Genomic DNA, 23862 nt, shown 5'->3' on the forward strand with positions numbered 1-23862 from the left:
ATGGTAACTTCACACATTTCATGCTCCCTGACAAATGGAACTCAACAACGGGTCTCAAGGAGTCCATCTCTGGATTTTCCCCCCAGGGAGTTAATCCCACAGTCTTCCCCGTGATTGAGCAAGGCAGTGGAGGTTGGAGATCAGTTTTCTTCCTCCTGGATGAGCTGCCAACCACGGCTAGGCCTCATCTGTATGAAGCCCCTTCGTCCCTTCTGTCAGTAGATGCTGTTCTGCTGGGCTTAGTAGCTGAGCCATACATGAAGGCCAGGAGCTGGATTTGGTTTCAGGGGCTATTTGAGATACCTGCCATTGGAAGCATTCATTAGGTCGTGGGAGCTTATCCTCACTACCAACCACCACCCCCCTCTCCCCTTCCCCCCCACCCCGCAGCTATAACAACCTGAAGGAACCAGTCCTCCTACTAACTGCATGTTAACTGAAGAATTGGGTGGGGGAACAGTTTCTAGATCCCCGAACAATTCTGAAAACTCCTCCCTTCTTAAAACCAGCAAAGGAGACTGATGAGTACACTGGACTGTTGCTAAAATGACAAACCATAAGAAATTTCCAGCTTTTAATCACATGGCTACACCAAGCTCCGATAACAGCACTGCCAAGGAAAGTAAATCAGATATAAACCAGTTCTTTACATTCAATCACCATTGCTGATATTTTTTAAATTTTAGCGATACAGTCTCAAGTAGGCCTTTGAGCCAGGCCGCCTCAGCAACTTCTGACAAACCCGAGTAACCCTAACCTAATCACAGGAGAATTTACTGTGATCAGTTAACTTACCCGGTACGTCTTTGGACTGTGGGAAGAAACTGGAGCACCTGGGGAAAACCATGTGGTTCATGGGAGTGGAATTGAAATGCAGAACACCTCCAGCTGTAATAGCATCACTAGGCTGCCGTGCCTCCCATTTTTGCAAGGCTCAATTTAAACAAATGCATACTTCTCCACTGACTGTCCCAGGCAACGTCACTGCCGAGACCTGAGGACATGAGTTATGGGCAAAGGTTGAACAGGTTACGACTTTATTCTCTGAAGCACAGGAGAATGAGGGGAGATTTAATAGAGGTATTCACAATTATGTTGGGTATAAATATGGTAAATGCAAGCAGGCTTTTTCTAACGAGGTTGGGTGACTCAAACTAGATTGAGGGTGAAAGGTGAAACATTTAAAGGAAACTTCTTCACTCAGAGGGTGGTGAGAATATTGAATAGGCTGCCAGCGGGCGCGGAGGATACAGATTTGATTTCAACATTGAAGTTGGATAACTACGTAAACGGGAGGGCTATGATCTGGATGCGAGTCATTGGCAGAATAACAGTTCAGTACAGAATGGATGGGCTGAAGGGCCTTATATGACTCTATGACCTCTGAGTCAATCTGAGAAAAGGTAGTTTTACCCAAACATGGTGCCTTGAGTCATGGGTAGGAGCTAATCAGTAACGATGTCACTGTACATAGTATTTATAATACTGAGATCAGATGGTTGATGAAGATTTAGCTTAGGTTCATGCACATCAGAAGGATTAGCACCCCACTCTCCCACATCGCTGGAGCTGAAGCCTGCAAAACGTGTATTAATGCTGGTGAAATCCCGGTGCCACGGTGCTCATGGTTAACCCAGGTCACGGGCCCGCTTGGTTGCAGCTTCTACAGCACTCATGACAGTGCTCCGCAGATTTCCCCTCTCCAGCTCATACAGGCCGTGGATGGTGGTCCCACCCGGGGTGCACACGTCGCTCTTCAACTTTGCCGGGTGTTCCCCGGTCTCCAAGATCATCTTTGCAGCTCCCTGGGAAAAACACACAGCACAAAGAGAGAGAGAGAGGTTACGGACGACAAATTCAGCCCTGATTTTAAAGATTAATTTTGTTTGTCACCTGTACAGCAACACATACAGTGAAATGCATTGTTTGCGTCAGCAACCAACATAGATCGAGATGTGCTAGGAGCAGCATGCAAGTGTCTCCATGCCACCAGCACCAACATAGCTTCCCCACAACTTACTAACGCTAACCCGTACGGGTCTGGACTGTGGGAGGAAACCGGAGCACCCGGAGGAAACCCATGTGGTCACAGTGAGAACGTACAGACAGCGGCGGCAGTCCGATCCCAATCGGTGTTCACTGGCGCTATAAAGCATTCTGCTGATCGCCACACTATCAGACTGTTCTCGGCCCTAAACATTGATTATTTGTCTCCCTCTAAAGATGCTGCCTGATTTGCTGAGTTCCTTCAGCATTTTGTGTGAAGATTTCTAACGTCTGCAGAATCTTGTGATTTACCACCATCTTATCTGTTACATATATAATCCCACACGGGACAGTGAGTCATAGAGTAACACAAGGCAGTGCGGTAGAGTAGTAGTTAACACAACGCTTTACAGTACAGGCGACCCAGGTTCAATTTCCCACTGCCATCTGTAAGGACTTTGTACGTTCTCCCCGTGACCGAATGGGTTTTCTCCGGATGCTCCTGTTTCCTCCCACAGTCCTTAGACGTACTGGTTGGTAGGTTGTTGGCCATTGTAAATTGATTAGGCTAGGTTTAAAATCGGGGGTTGCTGGTTGGGGTGGCTTGGAGGGCCAGAAGGGCCTATTCTATGCTGTATCTCAATAAATAAATACAGCGAATACAGCAAAGGTTATTGGGGTCTCCCTACCTTCTGTCCAAGACCTCTTTCAGAGTCGATGCCTCCAGAAGACACAGTACATCATTAAAGACCCCTCACACCCTCTCCATGAACTGTTTGTTCTTCTGCCATCAGGCAAACATTACAGGAGCATCAAAACTAAAACCACAAGGCTACTAAACAGCTTACTCCCACAGGCAGTCAGACTGCTAAATAGCTGCTCTACCTGACTCTGCTTTGGACACTTTTAACTTGCACTGGACACTTATAACTGATTTTAACTGACATGTGGCTGTTGTGTTTTACTATTTATTGTTATGTTTATTATTTAGTGTTGTGTTTGTTTCGTTATGATTGCACTGCCCCTGAGAAACGCTGTCTCATTCTGCCCTGCAGAGCTGGTGTATGGTTAGAATGACAATAAAGTTTTTTGAATCTTTGAAACAGGCCCTTTGGCCATCTGGTCCATGCTGATCCATGCCCCTCTAAGCTTTCCCATTCACTTATTCATCTATTGAGATACCGCACGGGACAGGCCCTCCGACACTTCAAGCCACGTCGCCCAGCAACCCCCGATTTAACCCTAGCCCAATCACGGGACAATTTACAACGACCTACTAATCATTAAAGCCCTTGGATTGTGGGAGGAAACCAGAATGCCAGGAGAAAACCCATGCATTCCACAGAGTGGACGTACAGGCTCCTCACAGACGATGTCGGAATCGAAATCCCAACGCCCCGAGCTGTAATAGTGTTGTGCTAACTGCTACACTGCCGTGGCACCCATCTGCCTTTTAAATCTTGTTATTGTACTTGCCTTAACTTCTTCCTCTGCAATTCTCCTTACGCAGGCCAGTGCCTGCCTCCCTTAGGGGAGAGGCTTTCGATGAGCAGGTTATTCAGGACACTTACAACAAGGGGTTAGAAAGGAAACTAAAAACTAGAGGCATAGGCTTGAGGTGAGGGGGGAATCTTGTACACCTCTATCAAGTCACTTCTCCTCCTCCTTCGGCTCCAAGAGAAAAGCCCTCGCTCATTCAACCGATCCTCATAAGACATGTCCTCAAGTCAAGGTAGTATCCCAGCAAATCTCCTCTGCACCCTCTCTGGAGCTTCCACAAAATCAAAGGGATTTGGGAGTCTTCGTGCAGCCTTCCCTAAAGGTTCGCTTGGAGGTTGAGTCAGCAGTAAGGAAGGCAATTGCAATGTTAGTATTAATTTCAGGATGGCTGGAATATAAAAGCCAGGATGTGATGCTGAGGCTTTATAAGGCATTGTGCAGACTGCACGGAAAACAGTGAGCAGTTTTGGGCCTCTTATCCAGGAAAAGGTGTACAGTCACGGGAGAGAGCAGAGGAGGTTCAAGGGAATGAAAGGGTTAATGTATGAGGAACGTTTGACAGCTCTGGGCCTGTGTTCACTGGAGTTTAGAAGAATGAGGGGGGTTCTCACTGAAATGTCTTGAATATTGAAAGGCCCAGGCAAAGTGGATGTGGAAAGGGTGTTTCCCATAACGAGGGAGACTAGGACCAGAGGACATAGCCTCAAAATAGAATGATGCCCATTTAGAACACAATAGATGGAGGCCCATTTGGAAAATAGGTGAGGATTTTCTTTAGCCAGAAGGTGGTGAATCTGCAGTGGACAAGCCATTGGGGATTGATAGGTTCTTGATTAGTAAGAACATCAGAGGTTGCAAGGAGAAGGCAGGAGAATGGGGTTGAGAGGGATAATAAATCAATCATGATGGAATGGTGGAGCAGACTCGATGGGTTGAATAATGGCTTAATTCTGCTCCTATTTGTTATCCTCCCTATGAGGCAACCAGAACCGAAACAGAATTCCAGAACTGAAGAAATGGCCAAACGTCACCTACCATTAGTGTGTGTGCTACCAGCTTCTTCGACAGCTCGTACGGCATACCCATCTTCACAGCCCCATCTGCCAGAGCCTCAGCAAACATGTAAACCTATGGGAAAGACAGAGCCAGAGAAAGAATTGCATTATAAAGAGAATAATTTATTTTATTTTACTATTTATCTCAGGAACAAAAGGGTTAATGTATGAGGAGCATTAGAATAGGTCTGGGCCTGTACACGCTGGAGGTTAGAAGAATGAGGAGGGGGGATCGGCATCAAATTTTGAAAGGCCTAGATAGAATTGATGTGGAGAGGATGATTCCTTTAGTGGGGAGTCCAGGACCAGAGACCACAGCCTCAGAATAGAGGGGCATCCCTTTTTGGATAGAGATGAGGAGGAATTTCTTTAGCCAGAGAGTGGTGGATTTGCCACAGATATCTGTGGAGGCCAAGTCATTGGGTATATTTAAAGCGGGTGTTGAGAGGTTCTTCATTAGTCAGGGCATCACAGATTACAGGGACAAGGCAGGAGGATGGGGTTGAGAAGGATAATAAATGAACCACGATGGGGGGGGCGGACAGACACGATGGGCCGAATGGCCTAATTCAACTCCAATGTCTTATGGTCCTTAATGACCAGAAACTGCAAACGCTGGACCTTTGAAGTGAAAAGAGAAACTGCAGGAAACACGACACGAGCCCCTCTCCGTACGTACATATGCCACGCCGCTCCCGCTGACGCCCGTGTGGATATCGATGTAGGGTTCTGGCGTCTCCTCACACACACCAAGGGGAGATAAGAGGCTCTTCAGGAGAACGGCGTCCTGCTCCCTGGCACGTATTCCGCGACAGAACACTATCGTGCCCTGCTGCACCACGCACGGCAAGTTTGGCATCATCCGCACTACCCTGCTGTCCGAAGGCAGGCACTGAGGAGAAAATTACCGCACTGTCACCAAGAAGTCTCTGCAACGCAAGTCTGAAAGGTGACCACCACACCAATGCTTCGTTAATCGCTCCACGTTTACAGCACACTGAAACGCCGGGATAGAGGGGACGTGGAAAGGACGTCCCCACACTACGACCCAAGGCAGACAGCTATTGAGGACACCTTAAAAAGGCAGTGCCTGAAATGCAGAGCATGTTTCCAATGGTGGGAGAGTCTAGGACCACAGGGTGCACCCCAGAATAGAAAGATGTTCATTTAGAATAGAGATGAGGAGGAATTTCTTCAGCCAGAGGGTGATGAATCAGTGGAATTCATTGCTGCGGGCGGCTGTGGGGGCCAAGTCATTGGGTAAAGTAAAGATTGATTAAAGTAGAGATTGATAGGTTTGCGATTCACAAGGGTGTCAAATGCTACGGGGAGAAGGCAGGAGAAACAGGTTGGGGGGAAAATAAATCAGCCACGATGGAATGGCAGAGTAGACTCAATGGGGCAAATGACCTAATTCTGTTCCTGTGTCTCATGGTCTTAAAAGCACATGTGCACTTATTACAAATCTCCCCCCAGCCCACTCAGCAAAATACTGGGCTAAGTGACAGGAAAACCATTCTTCCAGCACACATAGCGATCTACTCACATTTTCCAGTGTTTTGACGGTAATCCCAGCTGCCACGGAGATAACGAGGTGTTCGGGTGTGACGAAATGGGAAATGGTCTCCAGGACACGGGGCAGGATGGCTGGCTTGACGGCCAGGAAAAGGACAGTACAATTTTTCACCACACTGTTGTTGTCGTGTGTCGTCTGCATCCCAGCTTCCTACGGGAGCAAAGCACAAAGAGGAAAAGAAGGAAGTCAGGAGAGAGGAAAGAGAGGCCAGCCCACTCATCCAGCCACACAGCTTGGAAACAGGCCATTCAGCCCACCACATCCATGCCAACCATAGTGAAGAGCTTTAATAGACATGGTCATGTTGCTGGCTGTGACGGGAGACAGACAGTGGCTGCAGGGCTTGTTTTGTTTTTGTTTGTTGTGTTCTGTGTCGACCTGCCAAGCATTGTGGAAATACTACGCTGGTGCTGGAAGGTGTGTTCCCAGCACATCCTTAAGTTGTGCTTCACTGTCTGTGTCCATGTACATGCAGTGGCCACTTTATTAGGTAAACCTGTACATGGTCACCTCACTACAGGAAGGATGTGGAAACCATAGAAAGAGTGCAGAGGAGATTTACAAGAATGTTGCCTGGATTGGGGAGCATGCCTTATGAGAATAGGTTGAGTGAACTTTTCTCCTTTTCTCCTTGGAGCGATAGAGGATGAGAGGTGACATGATAGAGGTGTATAAGACAATGAGAGGCACTGATCGTGTAGATAGTCAGAGGCCTTTTCCCCAGGGTCGAAATGGCCAGCACGAGAGGGCACAGTTGTAAAGTGCTCGAGCGAAGGTACAGAGGAGATGTCGGGGCAAGTTTTTTATGCAGAGGGTGGTGAATGTGCGGAATGGGTTGCCAGTGACAGTGGTGGAGGCTGATACGATAGGGTCTATTAAGAGACTCCTGGACAGGTACATGGAGCTTAGAAAAATAGAGGGCTATGGGTAACCCTAGGTAATTTCTAAAACGAGTACATGTCCGGCACAGCATCGTGGCTGAAGGGCCTGTATTGTGCTGTAGGTTTTCTATATTTCTATTAATGCAAATATCTAATCAGCCAATCATGTGGCAGGAACTTAATGCATAACAGCATGTAGACAAGGTCAAGAGGTTCAGTTGTTTAAATCAAGCATCAGAATGGGGAAGAAATGTGATCTAAGTGACTTTGACCATGGAATGATTGTTAGTGCCAGATGGGGTGGTTTGAGTATCTCAGAAACCGCTGATCTCTTGGGATTTTCACGCACAACAGTCTCTAGAGTTTATAAAGAATGGTGTGAGGAACCAGAGACGGTTGTTCTACGGGCAAAAATACCTTGTCAATGAGTGAAGGAGAATGGCCCAACTGGTTCAAGCTGACAGGAAGTTCAAAGTTAATGTATTATTGAAGTACATATATGGTACCGTGTACAACCCTAAGATTCATTTTCTTGCAGGCAGTCTCAATAGATCCAATAACCATAACGGAATCAATGAAAGACCTCAACAATTGGGTGGACAACCAGTGTACAAAAGACAGTAAACTGCAAATACAAAAATAATTATATACTAATAAAAATAAATAAATGTGCAACAAATATCAAGAACATGAGATGAAGAGTCCTTGAAAATGAGTTCCTAGGTTGTGGAACTTTTCAGGGATGGGTCCAGTGAAGTTAAGTGAAGCTATCCGCTCTGGTTCAAGAGTCTGATGGTTGCAGGGTCAGAACTCTTCCTGAACCTTGTGCTTCCATACCAGGCTCTGATGCAGCTGGTCAATATATTCTCCACCAGACGTCAATAAAAGTTTGTCAAAGTTTTCGATGTCCTACTGAATCTTCGTAAACTCTGAAGAAAGCAGACGCGCTGCCAGGCTTTCTTCATAATTGCGCTTATGTGCTGGTCCTAGTACAGGTTCTCTGAAATATTAACACCAAGGAACTGACCCTCTCCATCTCTGATTCACTGATGAGGACTGGCTCATGGTCCTCTGGTTTCCTCCTCCTGAAGTGAATGGGCTACAGTAACAGAAGGCCACAAACATACACTTTATTAGGTACAGGAGGTGCCTAATAAAGTGACCATTTGAGTGTCTGCCAGTGATTCTGATCTGCAAAATCTCTAGTGTCGATCACCTCCCAGCCTCTGTTGCTATTCCCACTCACCCCTCCTCTACCTGCCTGTCACCCCTCCTTACCTGGATCCATCACAGTAATGTACCTCTATCAAATCTCCCCTCATTCTCCTACACTCCAGAGAATAAAGCCCTCACCTATTCAGTCTTTCCCGATAACTCAGGTCCCCAAGCCCCAGCAAAATCCTCGTAAACATCCTCTGTACTCAGTATTGTACCTGCCAATCTCCCCAACCTAACTGGTACTTTGGGTTGAGAGCTACAACCCGGAGGCCGCTCACTGAATCTCACCTTGAATTTTTGCAAGTTCTTGTCCGAGGGAGCAGAAGCTATCACTTGTTCAGGCTTCACATTTCCTAAGAAGGAAAAGGACTTTGGCTTTAAATTCTGATCTCTGGACTCCAGACCCTTGGAGCCTGTGGTCACACAGCTCACCCCCCACCTCCCCCCCTCAAAGTTCAAAGTAAATTTATTACCAAAGTACATACATGTAATTTTCTTGCAGGCATTCATTGCAGATACAGAGAAACACAATAGAAACAACAAAAGAACTACACACAAGCGGGGTGCAAAAGGCAAACTGTACAAATACCAGAAAAGTAATATAATTGAGACCATGAGTCGAAGAAGCCTTGAAAGTGGGCTCATAGGCTGTGGATACAAGAGATTCTGCAGATGCTGGAGATCCAGAGCAACTCACACAGAATGCTGGAGGAACTCAACAGGCCAGGCAGCGTCTATGGAGAGGAAGAGAGTCGATATTTTGCGCCGACAAGACCCTTCATCAGATGTTAGTTCAGTGTTGAGGTGAGTGAAGTTATCCACGCTGGTACAGGAGCCGGATTACAGATTACAACTCTTCCTGAACCTGGTGGTGGTGGTGGGTGGGGAGTCTCCTTCTCAATGGCAGCAGCAAGGAAAGGACATGGCCAGCAGGGTGGGGGTACTTGATGATGGATGCCACTTTCTTGCGACTGCGCTCTTTGGAGGTGTGTTCAATGACAAAACCTCCTTGCATCTCTGGGCACCACACACACAGTGTGGTAGAGGGCACAGACTAATTCAACTCGAAAATACAGGATGGGGGAGGGGGGTGGGATTCAAAGGCTCCCAACGCACTGAGGAAAGGATGAAGTTTAAGATATAATTAGGGGTAAAAGCCACTCTCACTTGGGGTCACGAGTGATTTTGTGACACTGTACCGGAAATATTTATGCAGATTAGACGGTTGGAAAGCAATAAGAAACATTCACAAGGGGTTCCGGAGGCTCCAGGGAAATTGTTTTGCAATAAAGAGTATGGGACTGATAGGATGTGGAGACTCCGACAATCATGGAAAGATGACAAATGTAACATTGCAGACATCAGAAAGATGTCCGAAAGACAGGGCACTGTAGAGGGTTGGTGACCTCCCACTCACCGCCAACACCACTCTCCCCCTGCACCCCCCCCAAGTTATCCCTCCCCAACCCGGAGACCATACCTCCACTATCGCCTCCTTACCCCGACATCACCCACCAACCCTCACCCACTCCCACACCGCACCTTTACCTCCACCTACAGAGAATCATAGAACCATCCTAACCCTAACCCTCTACCCCTGTACCCCCTGAGTTATCCCTCCCCAACCTAGAGACCATACCTCCACTATCGCCTCCATACCCCAACATCACCCACCAACCCTCACCCACACCGCACCTTTACCTCCACCTACAGAGAATCATAGAACCATCCTAACCCTAACCCTCTACCCCTGTACCCCCTGAGTTATCCCTCCCCAACCTAGAGACCATACCTCCACTATCGCCTCCATACCCCAACATCACCCACCAACCCTCACCCACACCGCACCTTTACCTCCACCTACAGAGAATCATAGAACCATCCTAACCCTAACCCTCTACCCCCTGAGTTATCCCTCCCCAACCCAGAGACCATACCTCCACTATCGCCTCCATACCACAACATCACCCACCAACCCTCACCCACTCCCACACCGCACCTTTACCTCCACCTATACAGAATCATGGTGCTGGTTGAGTTCCTCCTCAGGGGGCTGTTCCGCCTACCCCCCTCACCACAACGACCGGTTACCGTTTACTCCTGCCCAGGCCATTTATCCGAGGCCCGGATCCCATCCACATCATTTACCCGAGGCCGGGGTCCCGTTTCACCCCGTTTACCCGAGGCCGGGGTCGCGTTTCACCCCATTCACCCGAGGCCGGGATCTCGTTTCACCCCATTCACCCGAGGCCGGGATCTCGTTTCACCCCATTCACCCGAGGCCGGGGTCCCGTCCGCCCCATTCACCCGAGGCCGGGGTCCCGTCCGCCCCATTCACCCGAGGCCGGGGTCCCGTCCACCCCATTTACCTGAGGCCAGGAGTCCGCCCGCGATGGCCAGCGCCATCTTCCCCGCGCCGATGAAGCCCACTCTCTGCTCTCCCTCCATGACAGGTGCCGCTGGCCCACCAGTCGCTCACCCGGCGGTGCGCAGCCACTGCGGCCAACCGTGACACTCCCGAGGGAAAAAGCTGGCTGTCCGACACCGACCCGGGGTGCGGGGAAACTCCAGCTCAGTGCGGGGGCGTTTGCGACCTGGGATGTCCGGGTGCCTCAGCTGTCACCGGATCTCGGGGTGACAAAGGCAAGGAATTCCGCAGAAGCTGCAAATCCAGAGGAACTTCCGCAGCATCAGGGAGGAACTCAGCAGGTCAGGCAGCATGAAGAGGAATAATCAGTAGCTCCCCGCACCGTGCCCGGGTCGGTGTATCTGTACGCAACCCCATCCTGCCCGGGTCGGTGTATCTGTACGCAACCCCATCCTGCCCGGGTCGGTGTATCTGTACGCAACCCCATCCTGCCCGGGTCGGTGTATCTGTACGCAACCCCATCCTGCCCGGGTCGGTGTATCTGTACATAACCCCCAAACCCCCAGCCTGCCCGGGTCGGTGTATCTGTACGCAACCCCCAGCCTGCCCGGGTCGGTGTATCTGTACATAACCCCCAAACCCCCAGCCTGCCCGGGTCGGTGTATCTGTACGCAACCCCCATCCTGCCCGGGTCGGTGTATCTGTACATAACCCCCAACCCCCAGCCTGCCCGGGTCGGTGTATTTGTACGCAACCCCCAGCCTGCCCGGGTCGGTGTATTTGTACGCAACCCCCAGCCTGCCCGGGTCGGTGTATCTGTATGCAACCCCATCCTGCCCGGGTCGGTGTATCTGTACATAACCCCCAAACCCCCAGCCTGCCCGGGTCGGTGTATCTGTACATAACCCCCAAATCCCCAGCCTGCCCGGGTCGGTGTATCTGTACGCAACCCCCATCCTGCCCGGGTCGGTGTATCTGTACATAACCCCCAACCCCCAGCCTGCCCGGGTTGGTGTATTTGTACGCAACCCCCAGCCTGCCCGGGTCGGTGTATCTGTATGCAACCCGCAGCCTGCCCAGGTCAGTGTATCTGTATGCAACCCCCAGCCTGCCTGGGTCGGTGTATTTGTACGCAACACCCAGCCTGCCCGGGTCGGTGTATCTGTACACAACCCCCAGCCTGCCAGGGTCGGTGTATCTGTATATAACCCCCAGCCTGCCCGGGTCGGTGTATCTGTATGCAACCCCCAGCCTGCCTGGGTCGGTGTATTTGTACGCAACACCCAGCCTGCCCGGGTCGGTGTATCTGTACACAACCCCCAGCCTGCCAGGGTCGGTGTATCTGTATATAACCCCCAGCCTGCCCGGGTCGGTGTATTTGTACGCAACCCCCAGCCTGCCCGGGTCGGTGTATCTGTATGCAACCCCCAGCCTGCCTGGGTCAGTGTATTTGTATGCAACCCCCAGCCTGCCCGGGTTGGTGTATTTGTATGCAACCCCCAGCCTGCCCGGGTCAGTGTATCTGTATGCAACCCCTAGCCTGCCTGGGTCGGTGTATTTGTACGCAACACCCAGCCTGCCCGGGTCGGTGTATCTGTATGCAAACCCCAGCCTGCCTGGGTCGGTGTATTTGTATGCAACCCCCAGCCTGCCTGGGTTGGTGTATTTGTACGCAACCCCTATTGGAAAATGTAAACGCATACATTGTATTTTCTATGTATTACAGTATTTACTCAACTATTTCAGTATTTACTCAAATGCACACATTATATTTTCTATATTTACTATGTAACCACTGCTAGCTGAATAGAGGGTATTCACTATGTAGCCATGACTTTTGACCTAATCACTATTAATTCATGAAGAGAACCAGAATGAAACCAAGTAGAAAGATAACGGTGGCGAGTAAGGTAATGAAATATGTGGCAGTATGTCAAAACAAGACCAATTAAGAAATAACTGTGGTAAGGGATGAGGGGACACCTGGTCTAAAACGTAAACTAGGACATAATTAAATTGGGGAGTAAAACAATAGTGGAAGGTCGAGAGCGGATGTATTGATGATATGTGATCACAGGCCGTCTGGATATGATAATGTAGCTAAGATAGGAGATTGCTATAAAAAATGCTGTGTACAAGCCTCGAGGGGCAGTCAGCTACTAGTTTTCTGATTGTCTCAGCTTTGATTTGCAAATTAAAGTTTAAAACGTCTTGAAGGATTTTCTGCGTCTCCTTGTTGTTTGTAAGAAACGAGAAACCATGACAAAATTGGCGTCACGAACAGGATCGGATAGAGACCCGCGAGGAAGGGAACGGCAGATTGGGACGCTTCCCTGTCCCTCGGGGACCCTCACGGGGCTAACAGAATTAAGGGTGCACCCAAAGAAAAAAGTGAGCGCTTTTTGCGATAATTCGGACTAAGAATTCTGTTGGTTTTGGGGGTCTCGGGGACTCAGAAGTGTGAAGCAACTGCCGAAGGGTCTCTCCGATCCAAAGAATCTGGCAGAATCGGGGATAAAAGGAGGCGCAGAGGATTAATCAAGAGCACGGCAGTGGGGGTAAGTACAAGTTAAGTAAGAAAATTCCACGTGTTGTTGGTAAGTCCCTGTGGATACCGCTTCGCACGAAACGAAGGTCTGAACAGGCAGGGAAGGAGAATTAAAAATCCTCGTGAATACCGCCTTAAGAAGTGTAAGGGTCTGCATAGGCGAGGTGTAAAAGGTTCTGTGGATACCGCCCTAAGTAGGGGTCTGCACGGGCAGAACGTAATAAGAAGATAAAGACAGTTTAATAGATAATTCAGACGCGGGTGAGATAAACCATAAGGCTAGGCATAGAAATAGAGTTAGAAAAATAGTACTATTAAATAGGCAAGTAGTGAGATTCTAAAAATACCATAAAAGAAAAGGAAAAAGAGAGCACCATGACAGAGAAAGGAACAGCAGTAGAAATATTGAGCAGAAAATTCCCGGTGTGTCAAGGTAAGATCGCGGAAATTTCAGAGAAATGGGAAAAAAGAACTAAAGAACTGGTCACGAAATGGCCAAGAGAAGGAACGTTTGATGTAAGCTTATGTGAGGAAATGGAAGCGCTAATTAAAAATCACAAACCCAAAGATAAATCTAAGAAAAGAGAGGAAAAAAGGGAACAAGAAATGGAAGTGTTAAAACTCTTTAGGATGGAGGGAGAAAGGTTAAGAAAGACGGGAAGTATACTAATTGTAAGTGAAAAAGACACTGAGAAACGAAACGAGCAGTCTGATAAAGAGAAGGAGAAGCACAACAGGGAGCCGGTTTCGGCTCTATACCCAGACCAGAAAGACGGAGAAAAACCTCCTCCCTATTATGAGAAAGAAACTCTTAAGCAGTGTCCGATGATAACAGGAAGAGTGGATCTAAATGGAGAAATTAAAGTCTGGGATACCGAGAAGGAAAGAAAGAATCACGAAAAGGAGCGGGAGGAACTACGGAAGGGAAATAGAAGAAGAGATCAAAGGGTTACAGGAATTAAAAGCGAAAAGGGATGAAGAGAAATCTTTGTTACATGGACACGGAGCTGAGCAGGCTAGAGCAGAAGGTAACTTGTCGGGTGGGCAAGAGTTAAGTAGCGATGGAGAGGGTGCCGGAGAATGTAGGCAGAGGATAGGAGACAGGAGCCTTGAAGGGGAAAAAGAGAGAGTGAAAAGGCAGATATTAGAAACAGAGGGAGAGATTAGGGAATTACAGCGCAGACTGAATTTCCAAGGGGAGTTTGAGGATTTCACATGGGCCAAAGCAAATGCCAGCTCAAGGCAGAAAGGAAGAACTCCACGAGGAGGCCAAGGGAGAAAGGAAACCCCGGAAAGAATCATGTGGCAGCCAGTGAAAACGTGCTCAGAAACAGATGGGGAGTCAGGCGAGGAGGAGAGTCAGGAGATGTGGGAAAGGAAAGGGAGAATGATGCCGTTGTTAGTAAAAGGATTGGGACAAGTACAATATATTCCTTGGGGATCCCAGGACCTGGAAGGGCTGAAAAACACCCTGCCCAGCCTACATGAGGGTGCAGGGAAATGGATTAGGGCCTTTGAGGAAGAAACCACGGGACGAATGTTGGCTATGGGAGATTTGAAGGCGCTGCTGATAAGGCTGATGGGAACCTCCGGACTGCGAGAGTTGATGGAAGCGGCTGGCATACAGAATGCGGACAGCACACTGATTGACGGGGCCAGATTTGACACAGTGAGGCAGAGGGTATGGGGGGCCCTCAGGGAGCTCTATCCACCCAAAATAGACCCCAAAGCCATGAAAGAGGATCCACTGGTAGACACTGAAAATCCAGCAGCCTATATAGAAAATCAGTTGAAAAGATGGAGACTGGAAACTGAACAAGAGGTGGAAGGCAACCCATTTATGACTTGGATGTTCCGACATGCTGTTTTGGATGCGATGCCTTCCCAAGTTAAATCTAAACTTCAGGAAGTGGTTGGACTGATGTCAATGACCCCACAGGAATTCAGGGACCACGTAGTCCATGCGGTCGAAAAATATCGAAAAGACAAACGAAAGTTAACTGAGCAGCAAGAAGAAGTGCAAAGAAAGCTGATACAATTGCAGCTTGATGCAACCAGTAGAGTGGCGTGGCAGAATAGACAGCTACTAGACTGGCTATTGGCAGAGAAAGGAGGAGTTTGTGTAATGTTTGGGGAACAGTGCTGTACTTTTATACCGAATAATACTAGTCTGGAGGGATCGTTTACCAGAGTAATGAATAAACTGTAAAATTTAAGAAAGGAAGTTAAAGAAAATGCAAGGTTTGGACATCAGTTCTTTGACTGGTTAAATAGTAAACTAGGAGGATGGGGAGCATGGCTGACCAAGATTGCAGTAGCCATTGGTATTGTATTGCTAAGCTGTGCGGTCATTCTGTGCTGTTTTCTTCCATACCTCAAGTCGCTGGTAGTGCGTGCTGCAATGAAACGGTTTCCGATGCTCCTGGAAATTGTTGGGTCGAGCCCTATGGAGAAGGAGACACCGATGATGTATTCGTACAGTCTACGAGACATGCAAGACGAACAGGAGAGAGATGAGATATGTGGGGATTAGGCTGTGAAGGCTCCTGAGACTTTTTTCCTGTCTCAGATACGAAGGGATGGGTTTTTGGCTCAGCGGCCGAGGGAGTTACGGAGAGAACACTTTGAGTCTTAAGCGCAGGAAACTATAGTTTAACCCAAATTTGGGAGTAAATGTGTGGCTTTATTTGAGCTTTTGTGCATAGACTCTCAGTCCTCTCTCTCTCTGTATGAGACCCTGTGGGTCTCAAAGGGATTATTATATTGGAAAATGTAAACGCATACATTGTATTTTCTATGTATTACAGTATTTCAGTATTTACTCAAATGCACACATTATATTTTCTATATTTACTATGTAACCACTGCTAGCTGAATAGAGGGTATTCACTGTGTAGCCATGACTTTTGACCTAATCACTATTAATTCATGAAGAGAACTAGAATGAAACCAAGTAGGAAGATAACGGTGGCGAGTAAGGTAATGAAATATGTGGCAGTATGTCAAAACAAGACCAATTAAGAAATAACTGTGGTTAGGGATGAGGGGACACCTGGTCTAAAAAGTAAACTAGGACATAATTAAATTGGGGAGTAAAACAATAGTGGAAGGTCGAGAGCGGATGTATTTATGATATGTGATCACAGGCCGTCTGGATATGATAATGTAGCTAAGATAGGAGATTGCTATAAAAAATGCTGTGTACAAGCCTCGAGGGGCAGTCAGCTACTAGCTTTCTGATTGTCTCAGCTTTGATTTGCAAATTAAAGTTTAAAACGTCTTGAAGGATTTTCTGTGTCTCCTTGTTGTTTGTAAGAAACGAGAAACCACGACACCCCCAGCCCGCCCGGGTTGGTGAATCTGCAGACAACCCCCAGCTTGCCCTGGTTGGTGTATGTACGCAACCCCCAGCCTGCCCCGGTCGGTGTATTTGTACGCAACCCCCAGCCTGCCCGGGTCGGTGTATTTGTACGCAACCCCCAGCCTGCCCGGGTCGGTGTATTTGTACGCAACCCCCAGCCTGCCCGGGTCGGTGTATTTGTACGCAACCCCCAGCCTGCCCGGGTCGGTGTATTTGTACGCAACCCCCAGCCTGCCCGGGTCGGTGTATCTGTACGCAACCCCCAGCCTGCCCGGGTCGGTGTATCTGTACACAACCCCCAGCCTGCCCGGGTCGGTGTATTTGTACGCAACCCCCAGCCTGCCCGGGTCGGTGTATTTGTACGCAAATCCCAGCCTGCCCGGGTCGGTGTATCTGTATGCAACTCCCAGCCTGCCCGGGTCGGTGTATCTGTAGAACCCCCAGCCTGCCCGGGTCGGTGTATCTGTATGCAACCCCCAGCCTGCCCGGGTCGGTGTATTTGTATGCAACCTCCAGCCTGCCCGGGTCGGTGTATTTGTATGCAACCCCAGCCTGCCCGGGTCGGTGTATCTGTACACAACCCCCAGCCTACCCGGGTCGGTGTATTTGTATGCAATGCCCAGCCTGCCCGGGTCGGTGTATTTGTACGCAACCCCCAGACTGCCCGGGTCGGTGTATTTGTACGCAACTCCCAGCCTGCCCGGGTCGGTGTATTTGTACGCAACTCCCAGCCTGCCCGGGTCGGTGTATCTGTATGCAACCCCCAGACTGCCCGGGTCGGTGTATTTGTACGCAACTCCCAGCCTGCCCGGGTCGGTGTATTTGTATGCAACCCCAGCCTGCCCGGGTCGGTGTATTTGTATGCAACCCCAGCCTGCCCGGGTCGGTGTATCGGTCGTGTATTTACCATCTCACTATCCGCTGGGATTCCGTGCGGCAGAGCAGAGGGGCGGGTCTCTGGAGAAACTCGCAAATGATTGGCTGTGTCCTGGCACGTGAGCACCCGGGGTGGGCGCGCGGCCGATTTAAGTGGACGGGGCCCTGAGGCGTCGCCCGCCCCGACCTTCGTCCTTTCGGCTGTCCGTCATGGCGTCCGGCTTTCTGATCCTCGGGCTCTCCTACTTCATCGCCGTCCGTGGCTCCGCTGCCTTCGGCTGGTTCCTGCGCCCGGCGGCGGTGGCCGAGCCCGCCTGCCCCTGCCCCTGCCCCCGCGCCCGGCCGCTCCCTCCCTTCGAGATGAGCGTAACTGACCCAGGGTTCGTGGCCGAGTCGCTCCGGCCGCAGTTGGACAGCTGCCAACAGGCGGTGAGTCGGCGTGGTGACGGAGGGGAGCCCAACCGGGACAGTTGGTATCGACCTAATGGGCTGAATGGCCTCTACCAATAGTTCAGAACGGAAGAGATAGTTGGTGGGTAATGTGGCCAGGCGAATGACAAAAGAATGGGGCATTATAGATTTAAATAAGCTTATTGTCACATGTGTTGGAATGTAATCAATCCCTTACGACCATAGATTGAAAGGCTGGAGAGGTGTCCAGAGCTCACTGCAACTGGCTGTACCAGGAGATGGCATAGCAAGGAAGATGCACTTGCCTTCAGAGGACACAATCTCACCAGGAGGAATTCCCTTATCCATGTTTTCTGTGGGATTCATTGACATGGATGGCTGTGGAAGCCAAGTCATCCAAAATCAATATTAGACCCTCACGATCTAGGATATGTCCTCTTCTGCCATTAGGTTCCACAACACCTATCAGTTTCTACAGCCATCTGGCTCCTGAACTGGTGTGGATAACTTCATTCATCATCAATTCTACCATCTAGTGACTCACTTTCAAGGACTCTGTAGCTTGTGTTTGCAGTATTCATTTTATTTGCACAGTTTGTCTTTTGCACGTTGGATCTTGGTTGTCTGTTTGTGTAGTTTTTGTAAATTCTGTTGTAAATACCAGACAAAGCTGAATCTCAAGGTAGTATATGGTAACATATTGCTTGTTGGTATGACATGAGCAATCATGATCTTTCCATGGAACAACTTTCCATGTTTGTTCTTGGCAAATTTTTCTACAGTAATGGATTGCCATTGCTGCCTTCTGGGCAGTGTCTTTATAATATGGTGGCCCCAGCCGTTATCAATACTCTTCGGGGATTGTCTGGCATCAGTGGTTGCCTAACCAGGACTTGTGATATGCACCAGTTGCTCACATGACATCCCACCACCTGCTCTCATGGCTTCACACGACCCTGATCAGGGGACTAGTCAAGTGCTACACCTTGCCCAAGGGTGACCAGCAGGCTAGTGGAGGGAGACGTATCTCCACCCTGCCACCCATATATACTGTGATAATAAATCTACTTTGAACTTCCTCTGGCAGTTTGTTCTATGTGCCTAGCACCTTCTGTGGGAGGGAAGATGATTTTTTTTCCCCTCTGTTCTGTAATGTTATAATATTCCAGATGGTCACCCGTCAGTCTGCTAGATTCCAGTGAGAATAAGCCGTTTATATCCGATTCCCTGTCATATCTGCTGTGTTTGCTCCACAAAACATTCTGGGAAAGACTTCTGAAATCTATATTGCTATCACATTGAGGTGGTGTTGTGACCAGAAATGCACACAATATGTGAACTGTAGTCTAACCAATGTTTGTACAACTACAACCTGAACTCCTTATTCTTGTACTCAATGCCTTGCCTATGAAGATTATAATACTGCTTTTCACTCCATTCTTTAACTGTATCGTTGCTTTCTGGGAGCTATCCCCCCCTGGGTTTCATTTGTACCTTAGCATTGATGAGGTCCCTGCCAATTACTCTGTTTTGCCAGAATTTGACCTCCAAAGAGCATAAGCTCACATCTGAATTAAATTTTCTGCCACTATTCCACCCGGCTTTCTAGCTGATGTAGTCGCATCATCACTTGAGTTGAGGATGATGTTCTCCTAATGGAGAATGCCTGTGCATGACTTTGTTTAACGTGAGGAGGCTGATGCACGGAGGGGCCACCACATGGTCCTTGACAAGTCAGGGTCTCATGCATGGAATGCAAGATGATGGAAGACCCTTCACTGCTGCAGCTTTCCTCTGCCTTCACTGTGGTTGTGATGTGTTATTACCCGCTGCTGAGGTCGTGGGTGGGTCGCTCTGTCTGGAACCTCCCCCTTGACCTTGCCATCATGGGTGACCCTACCAGGAGCTCAGCTCCAGACAACATTGCTCTTGGGATCTCAGGAGCTCAGAAACCTCTCCACCAGGGCAAGGTGATGATACTTGGTGAAGAAAGCTAATGTACGTCTTGCTTAATCCTGAAACAACGTTCTTTACTATGGATCCATTTTTGTCTCAGTTGAAACTTACTAATCCTATTCCCTACATTCCTGTCCAAGTCATGTTGGAAACAAGGTCCCAGCACTAATGCCTGAGGTTCACCATTGCAGATTCCACTCCTGATTTGCGGTTTTATCTGCTCTTGTTCTGGATTCATGCCACGTGGATTTCTTGGTGTGCAGTGGTAACCTCTTGTTTCTCTAGTATTTTATGCCTCCTGAATTTTCATGCTACCATCAAAAATTTCTGAGAATATTAAGCAACTTAATTATTTTCTTCTTGTCCTGATGAAAGATCTCGGCCCAAAATGGCAATGGTTCCTATTTCCGTAGAATGTCAAAAAAACTTGAACTTGTGCTGTATTGTTGCTGCAAAACAACACATTTCATGAGATATGTCAGTGATTTAAAAAAAAAACTACTTTCTAATTCTGGGGTATCTGCTCTTTGTGTAGGTCTAGGCTTGACACACTAAATAACCACTCAGTGGGTGTTCAGGCTCAGTGTTGCTGAGGGGCAGTGCTGCAAACGGATGAATTGTGTCGTCAAATTATTTGGTCCTGATGAAGGGTCTTGGCCAAATCCCCTCCACAGATGCTGCCTGGCCTACTGAATTCCTCCAGCATTTTGTGTGTGTGGTGGCTGGAAATCCAGAGCATCTATAGAATCCCTTGAGTTTGTAAATTAGAATTATTAGTTTGTTTATATTTCTAGTATTTTAGGACAGTGTGATTGTATGCTGATCAACAGCTGTTTTTTTCTCTAAAGGTTTGGCACCATGTCATGGTGAGTATGATGATTTGATTTAGTATTGCTGTATTTTGCATGATTAAGGTTGGTGTGTAGAATGCTGTTACCTGAGATACAGCAATGTGAAGGCAATTCTCATACTGCATTTGGCAGCTTGTATTCCCCATGGATGCCAGATGGCTAAGACAATACTGCATCTACTGAATTTAGTTATTTAAAAAGCTTTGATTAAATCGCATAACATTCTTCCAAGTAATGTTTGAAACTGAGGCTTACTTAGTCCCTCAGAGGAAAAGTTTGCTTAAAATCTCTGGTAGTTTTCAAATTGTCAGTAACCGATCTTCCATAAAGGAAGGAGGAATACTTTCGGGAGGCTTTGTTCTTCCTAATCGCGTTGGCTTTGATCTGTGACACCCCACAGTGGCGCTGAATGCAAATGTTCCCCTCTTGTTACAGATACTGCATGCCCACAGAGAGAGTCTGGGTTGTATGTGGGGCATGTGTGTAATCTGATGATAAATTTTACTTTGAACTTTGTTGCTAAATTGTGCAAAATTCATAGAACATAGAGCAGTACAGCACATTACAGGCCCTTCGGCCCACAATGTTGTGCCGACCCTCAAACCCTGCCTCCCATATAACCCCCCCACCTTAAATTCCTCCATATACCTGTCTAGTAGTGCCTTAAACTTCATGAGTGTATCCGCCTCCACTACTAACTCAGGCAGTTTCCATGCACCAACCACTCTCTGAGTAAAAAACCTTCCTCTAATATCCCCCTTGAACTTCCCACCCCTTACCTTAAAGCCATGTCCTCTTGTATTGAGCAGTGGTGCCCTGGGGAAGAGGCGCTGGCTATCCACTCTATCTATTCCTCTTATTATCTTGTACACCTCTATCATGTCTCCTCTCATCCTCCTTCTCTCCAAAGAGTAAAGCCCTAGCTCCCTTAATCTCTGATCATAAATCATATTCTCTAAACCAGGCAGCATCCTGGTAAATCTCCTCTGTACCATTTCCAGTGCTTCCACATCCTTCCTATAGTGAGGTGACCAGAACTGGACACAGTACTCCAAGTGTGGCCTAACCAGAGTTTTATAGAGCTGCATCATTACATTGTGACTCTTAAACTCTATCCCTCGACTTATGAAAGCTAATACCCCATAAACTAACTTAACTACTCTATCTACCTGTGAGGCAACTTTCAGGGATCTGTGGACATGTACCCCCAGATCCCTCTGCTCCTCCACACTACCAAGTATCCTGCCATTTACTTTGTACTCTGCCTTGGAGTTTGTCCTTCCAAAGTGTACCACCTCACACTTCTCCGGGTTGAACTCCATCTGCCACTTCTCAGCCCACTTCTGCATCCTACCAATGTCTCTCTGTAATCTTCGACAATCCTCTACACTATCTACAACACCACCAACCTTTGTGTCATCTGCAGACTTGCCAACCCACCCTTCTACCCCCACATCCAGGTCGTTAATAAACGGACTATCCCTACTACCTTTTTTGAACAAGGGGACAACATTCACCTCCCTCCAGTCCTCCGGTACCATTCCCGTGGACAACGAAGACATAAAGATCCTAGCCAGTGTCTCAGTAATCTCTTCCCTCGTCTCATGGAGCAACCTGGGGAATATTCTGTCAGGCCCCGGGGATTTATCCGTCCTAATGTATTTTAACAGCTCCAACACCTCCTCTCCCTTAATATTCAGTCTGAGATCTGTACCTTAGTACAAGGTGTTTGTCACGAGAGAACCACAAAATGTCAAGGAGACTATACAAACCTACTGCATCTCACACAAAATGCTGGAGGAACTCAGCAGGTCAGGCAGCATCAACAATCGATGCCTTGGACTGATACCCTTCATGAGGCAGCAGTACAGTGTAAAGACAAACAATGATTATAAATTACCAAATGCACAGTGCAAAAGAAAGGAACGATGAGCTGGTGCACGTGGGCCATTCAGAGATCTGATGGTGGAAGGGAAGAAGCTATTTCTGAATCACTGTGTATGTCTTCAGACTCCTGCACCTCCTCCCTGATGGTACTCAAAGTAAATTTATTATCAAAGTACATGTATGTCACCAGACACTACCTTGAGATCATTTTCTTGCAGATAGCTACATAAAAATGAAGAAATACAACAGAATTTATCAAAAAAAACTATAATAAAAACTGACAAACAACCAATGTTAAGAAGAAAACAAACTGGAAATAAAGGGTGGGAAGGGGAGAAACTGAGAGCACAAGTCGTGTGCAGTCCTTGAAAGTGGGTCCATAGGTTGTGGAATCAGTTCTGAGTTGTGAATGAAGTTATTCATGCTGGTTCAGGAACCTGATGATTGTAGGGTGGTAACTAAACCTGTTAGCTTAGAGACTTAAAGCTTCCGGACCTCCTACCCATTACTAGTTGCCAGCAGGCATGCCCAAGATGGTGTGGCTCTTTGATGGATGCTGCTTTCTTGTGGCAGCGCTCCACGTAAATTGTCGATTTATTGAGATACAATGCAAAATATTGTATCTTGGCCCTTCGAGCTTGCCACCCCACAACCTGTGATTTAACCCTGGCCTGATCGTGTGACAATTTACAATGACCAATTAACTTGCTTCTTTGGACTGTAGGAGGAAACTGGAGCACCCAGAGGAAACCCACACAGTCATGGGGAGAATGTACAACCTCCTTACAGTTAGTGCTGGTGAGGGCTTTACCTGTGACGAGAAGGGTTGGTGCTGGAACCCTGTAATATTTGTGATAATATATTAACAACCTGGATGCAAATTTTGTAACTGTGATTAGGAAGTCTGCAGATGTAAAAAAAAATTGGTGACATAAATTATGAGGAGGATTATCTTGGGCTACTATGTGATGCAAATCAGCTGGAGAGTTGAATTTATGCTCCTTGTCACCTCTCCAAGGGATTTGTTGTACTCCTTATTTTCCCCGTGCCTACGCTCCTCATTTAGAAAGCAGAGGCCCAGAGGAGATGTAACAGAGTAAACAGGCAGGGCCTGATTGTTTTCTCTTCATAACTATAATTCTTCAGCCTGGGAGTGTTGCCAATGGAAGCAAATTAAATGTAGAACATGACAAACCACACCACCACAATTACTTTGCCAATTACCTATATCTCTTGCTCACGGTCAGCTCAAACTCAGAGTCACTGTATAGTACTAAAACTCCATTAACTCTGGTCCAGGTGTATTTCATTGGGACGATTCAGAAAAGGCTTGGTATGGACTAGAAACCATAGAAAAACTACAGCACAGAAACAGGCCTTTTGGCTCT

The 23862-nt window shown here is 47.9% G+C and overlaps 2 protein-coding genes across 10 annotated transcripts in view; one reads left to right on the forward strand and one right to left on the reverse strand.

Annotated features, from left to right (window-relative positions):
- Window positions 1-542: 542 nt before the first annotated feature.
- pycr3 (pyrroline-5-carboxylate reductase 3) lies at window positions 543-17426 on the reverse strand. 3 transcript variants are annotated; one of them, XM_063044603.1, is made up of 7 exons: window positions 17401-17426; window positions 15507-15576; window positions 8505-8569; window positions 6088-6267; window positions 5221-5433; window positions 4522-4614; window positions 543-1805 (listed from the first exon to the last, which is right to left on the reverse strand). In XM_063044603.1, the coding sequence occupies exons 4-7, from the start codon at window positions 6256-6258 to the stop codon at window positions 1629-1631; spliced, it is 654 nt and encodes a 217-aa protein (XP_062900673.1). In that variant the 5' UTR covers window positions 6259-6267; window positions 8505-8569; window positions 15507-15576; window positions 17401-17426; the 3' UTR covers window positions 543-1628. The 3 variants fall into 3 exon arrangements, with proteins under 3 accessions (XP_062900673.1, XP_062900672.1, XP_062900671.1); XM_063044602.1 differs by lacking the exons at window positions 15507-15576; window positions 17401-17426 and adding exons at window positions 8829-8950; window positions 10586-10709; XM_063044601.1 differs by lacking the exons at window positions 15507-15576; window positions 17401-17426 and adding an exon at window positions 10586-10829.
- A 68-nt stretch (window positions 17427-17494) lies between these two features.
- The window catches only part of bmb (brambleberry), a 70001-nt gene continuing 63633 nt past the window's right edge, over window positions 17495-23862 (forward strand). For 6 of the 7 annotated variants that reach the window (XM_063044593.1, XM_063044595.1, XM_063044597.1 and 3 more), the window contains exon 1: window positions 17495-17798. In XM_063044593.1, the coding sequence (XP_062900663.1) occupies window positions 17580-17798 (219 nt within the window). In that variant the 5' untranslated portion in view covers window positions 17495-17579. Of the gene's footprint in view, window positions 17902-23862 lie in introns of all 7 variants that reach the window. The other variant, XM_063044598.1, reaches the window with a different exon arrangement.

This window comes from Mobula hypostoma, chromosome 3 (genome assembly GCF_963921235.1).
Source record: "Mobula hypostoma chromosome 3, sMobHyp1.1, whole genome shotgun sequence".
Lineage (NCBI taxonomy): Eukaryota > Metazoa > Chordata > Chondrichthyes > Myliobatiformes > Myliobatidae > Mobula > Mobula hypostoma.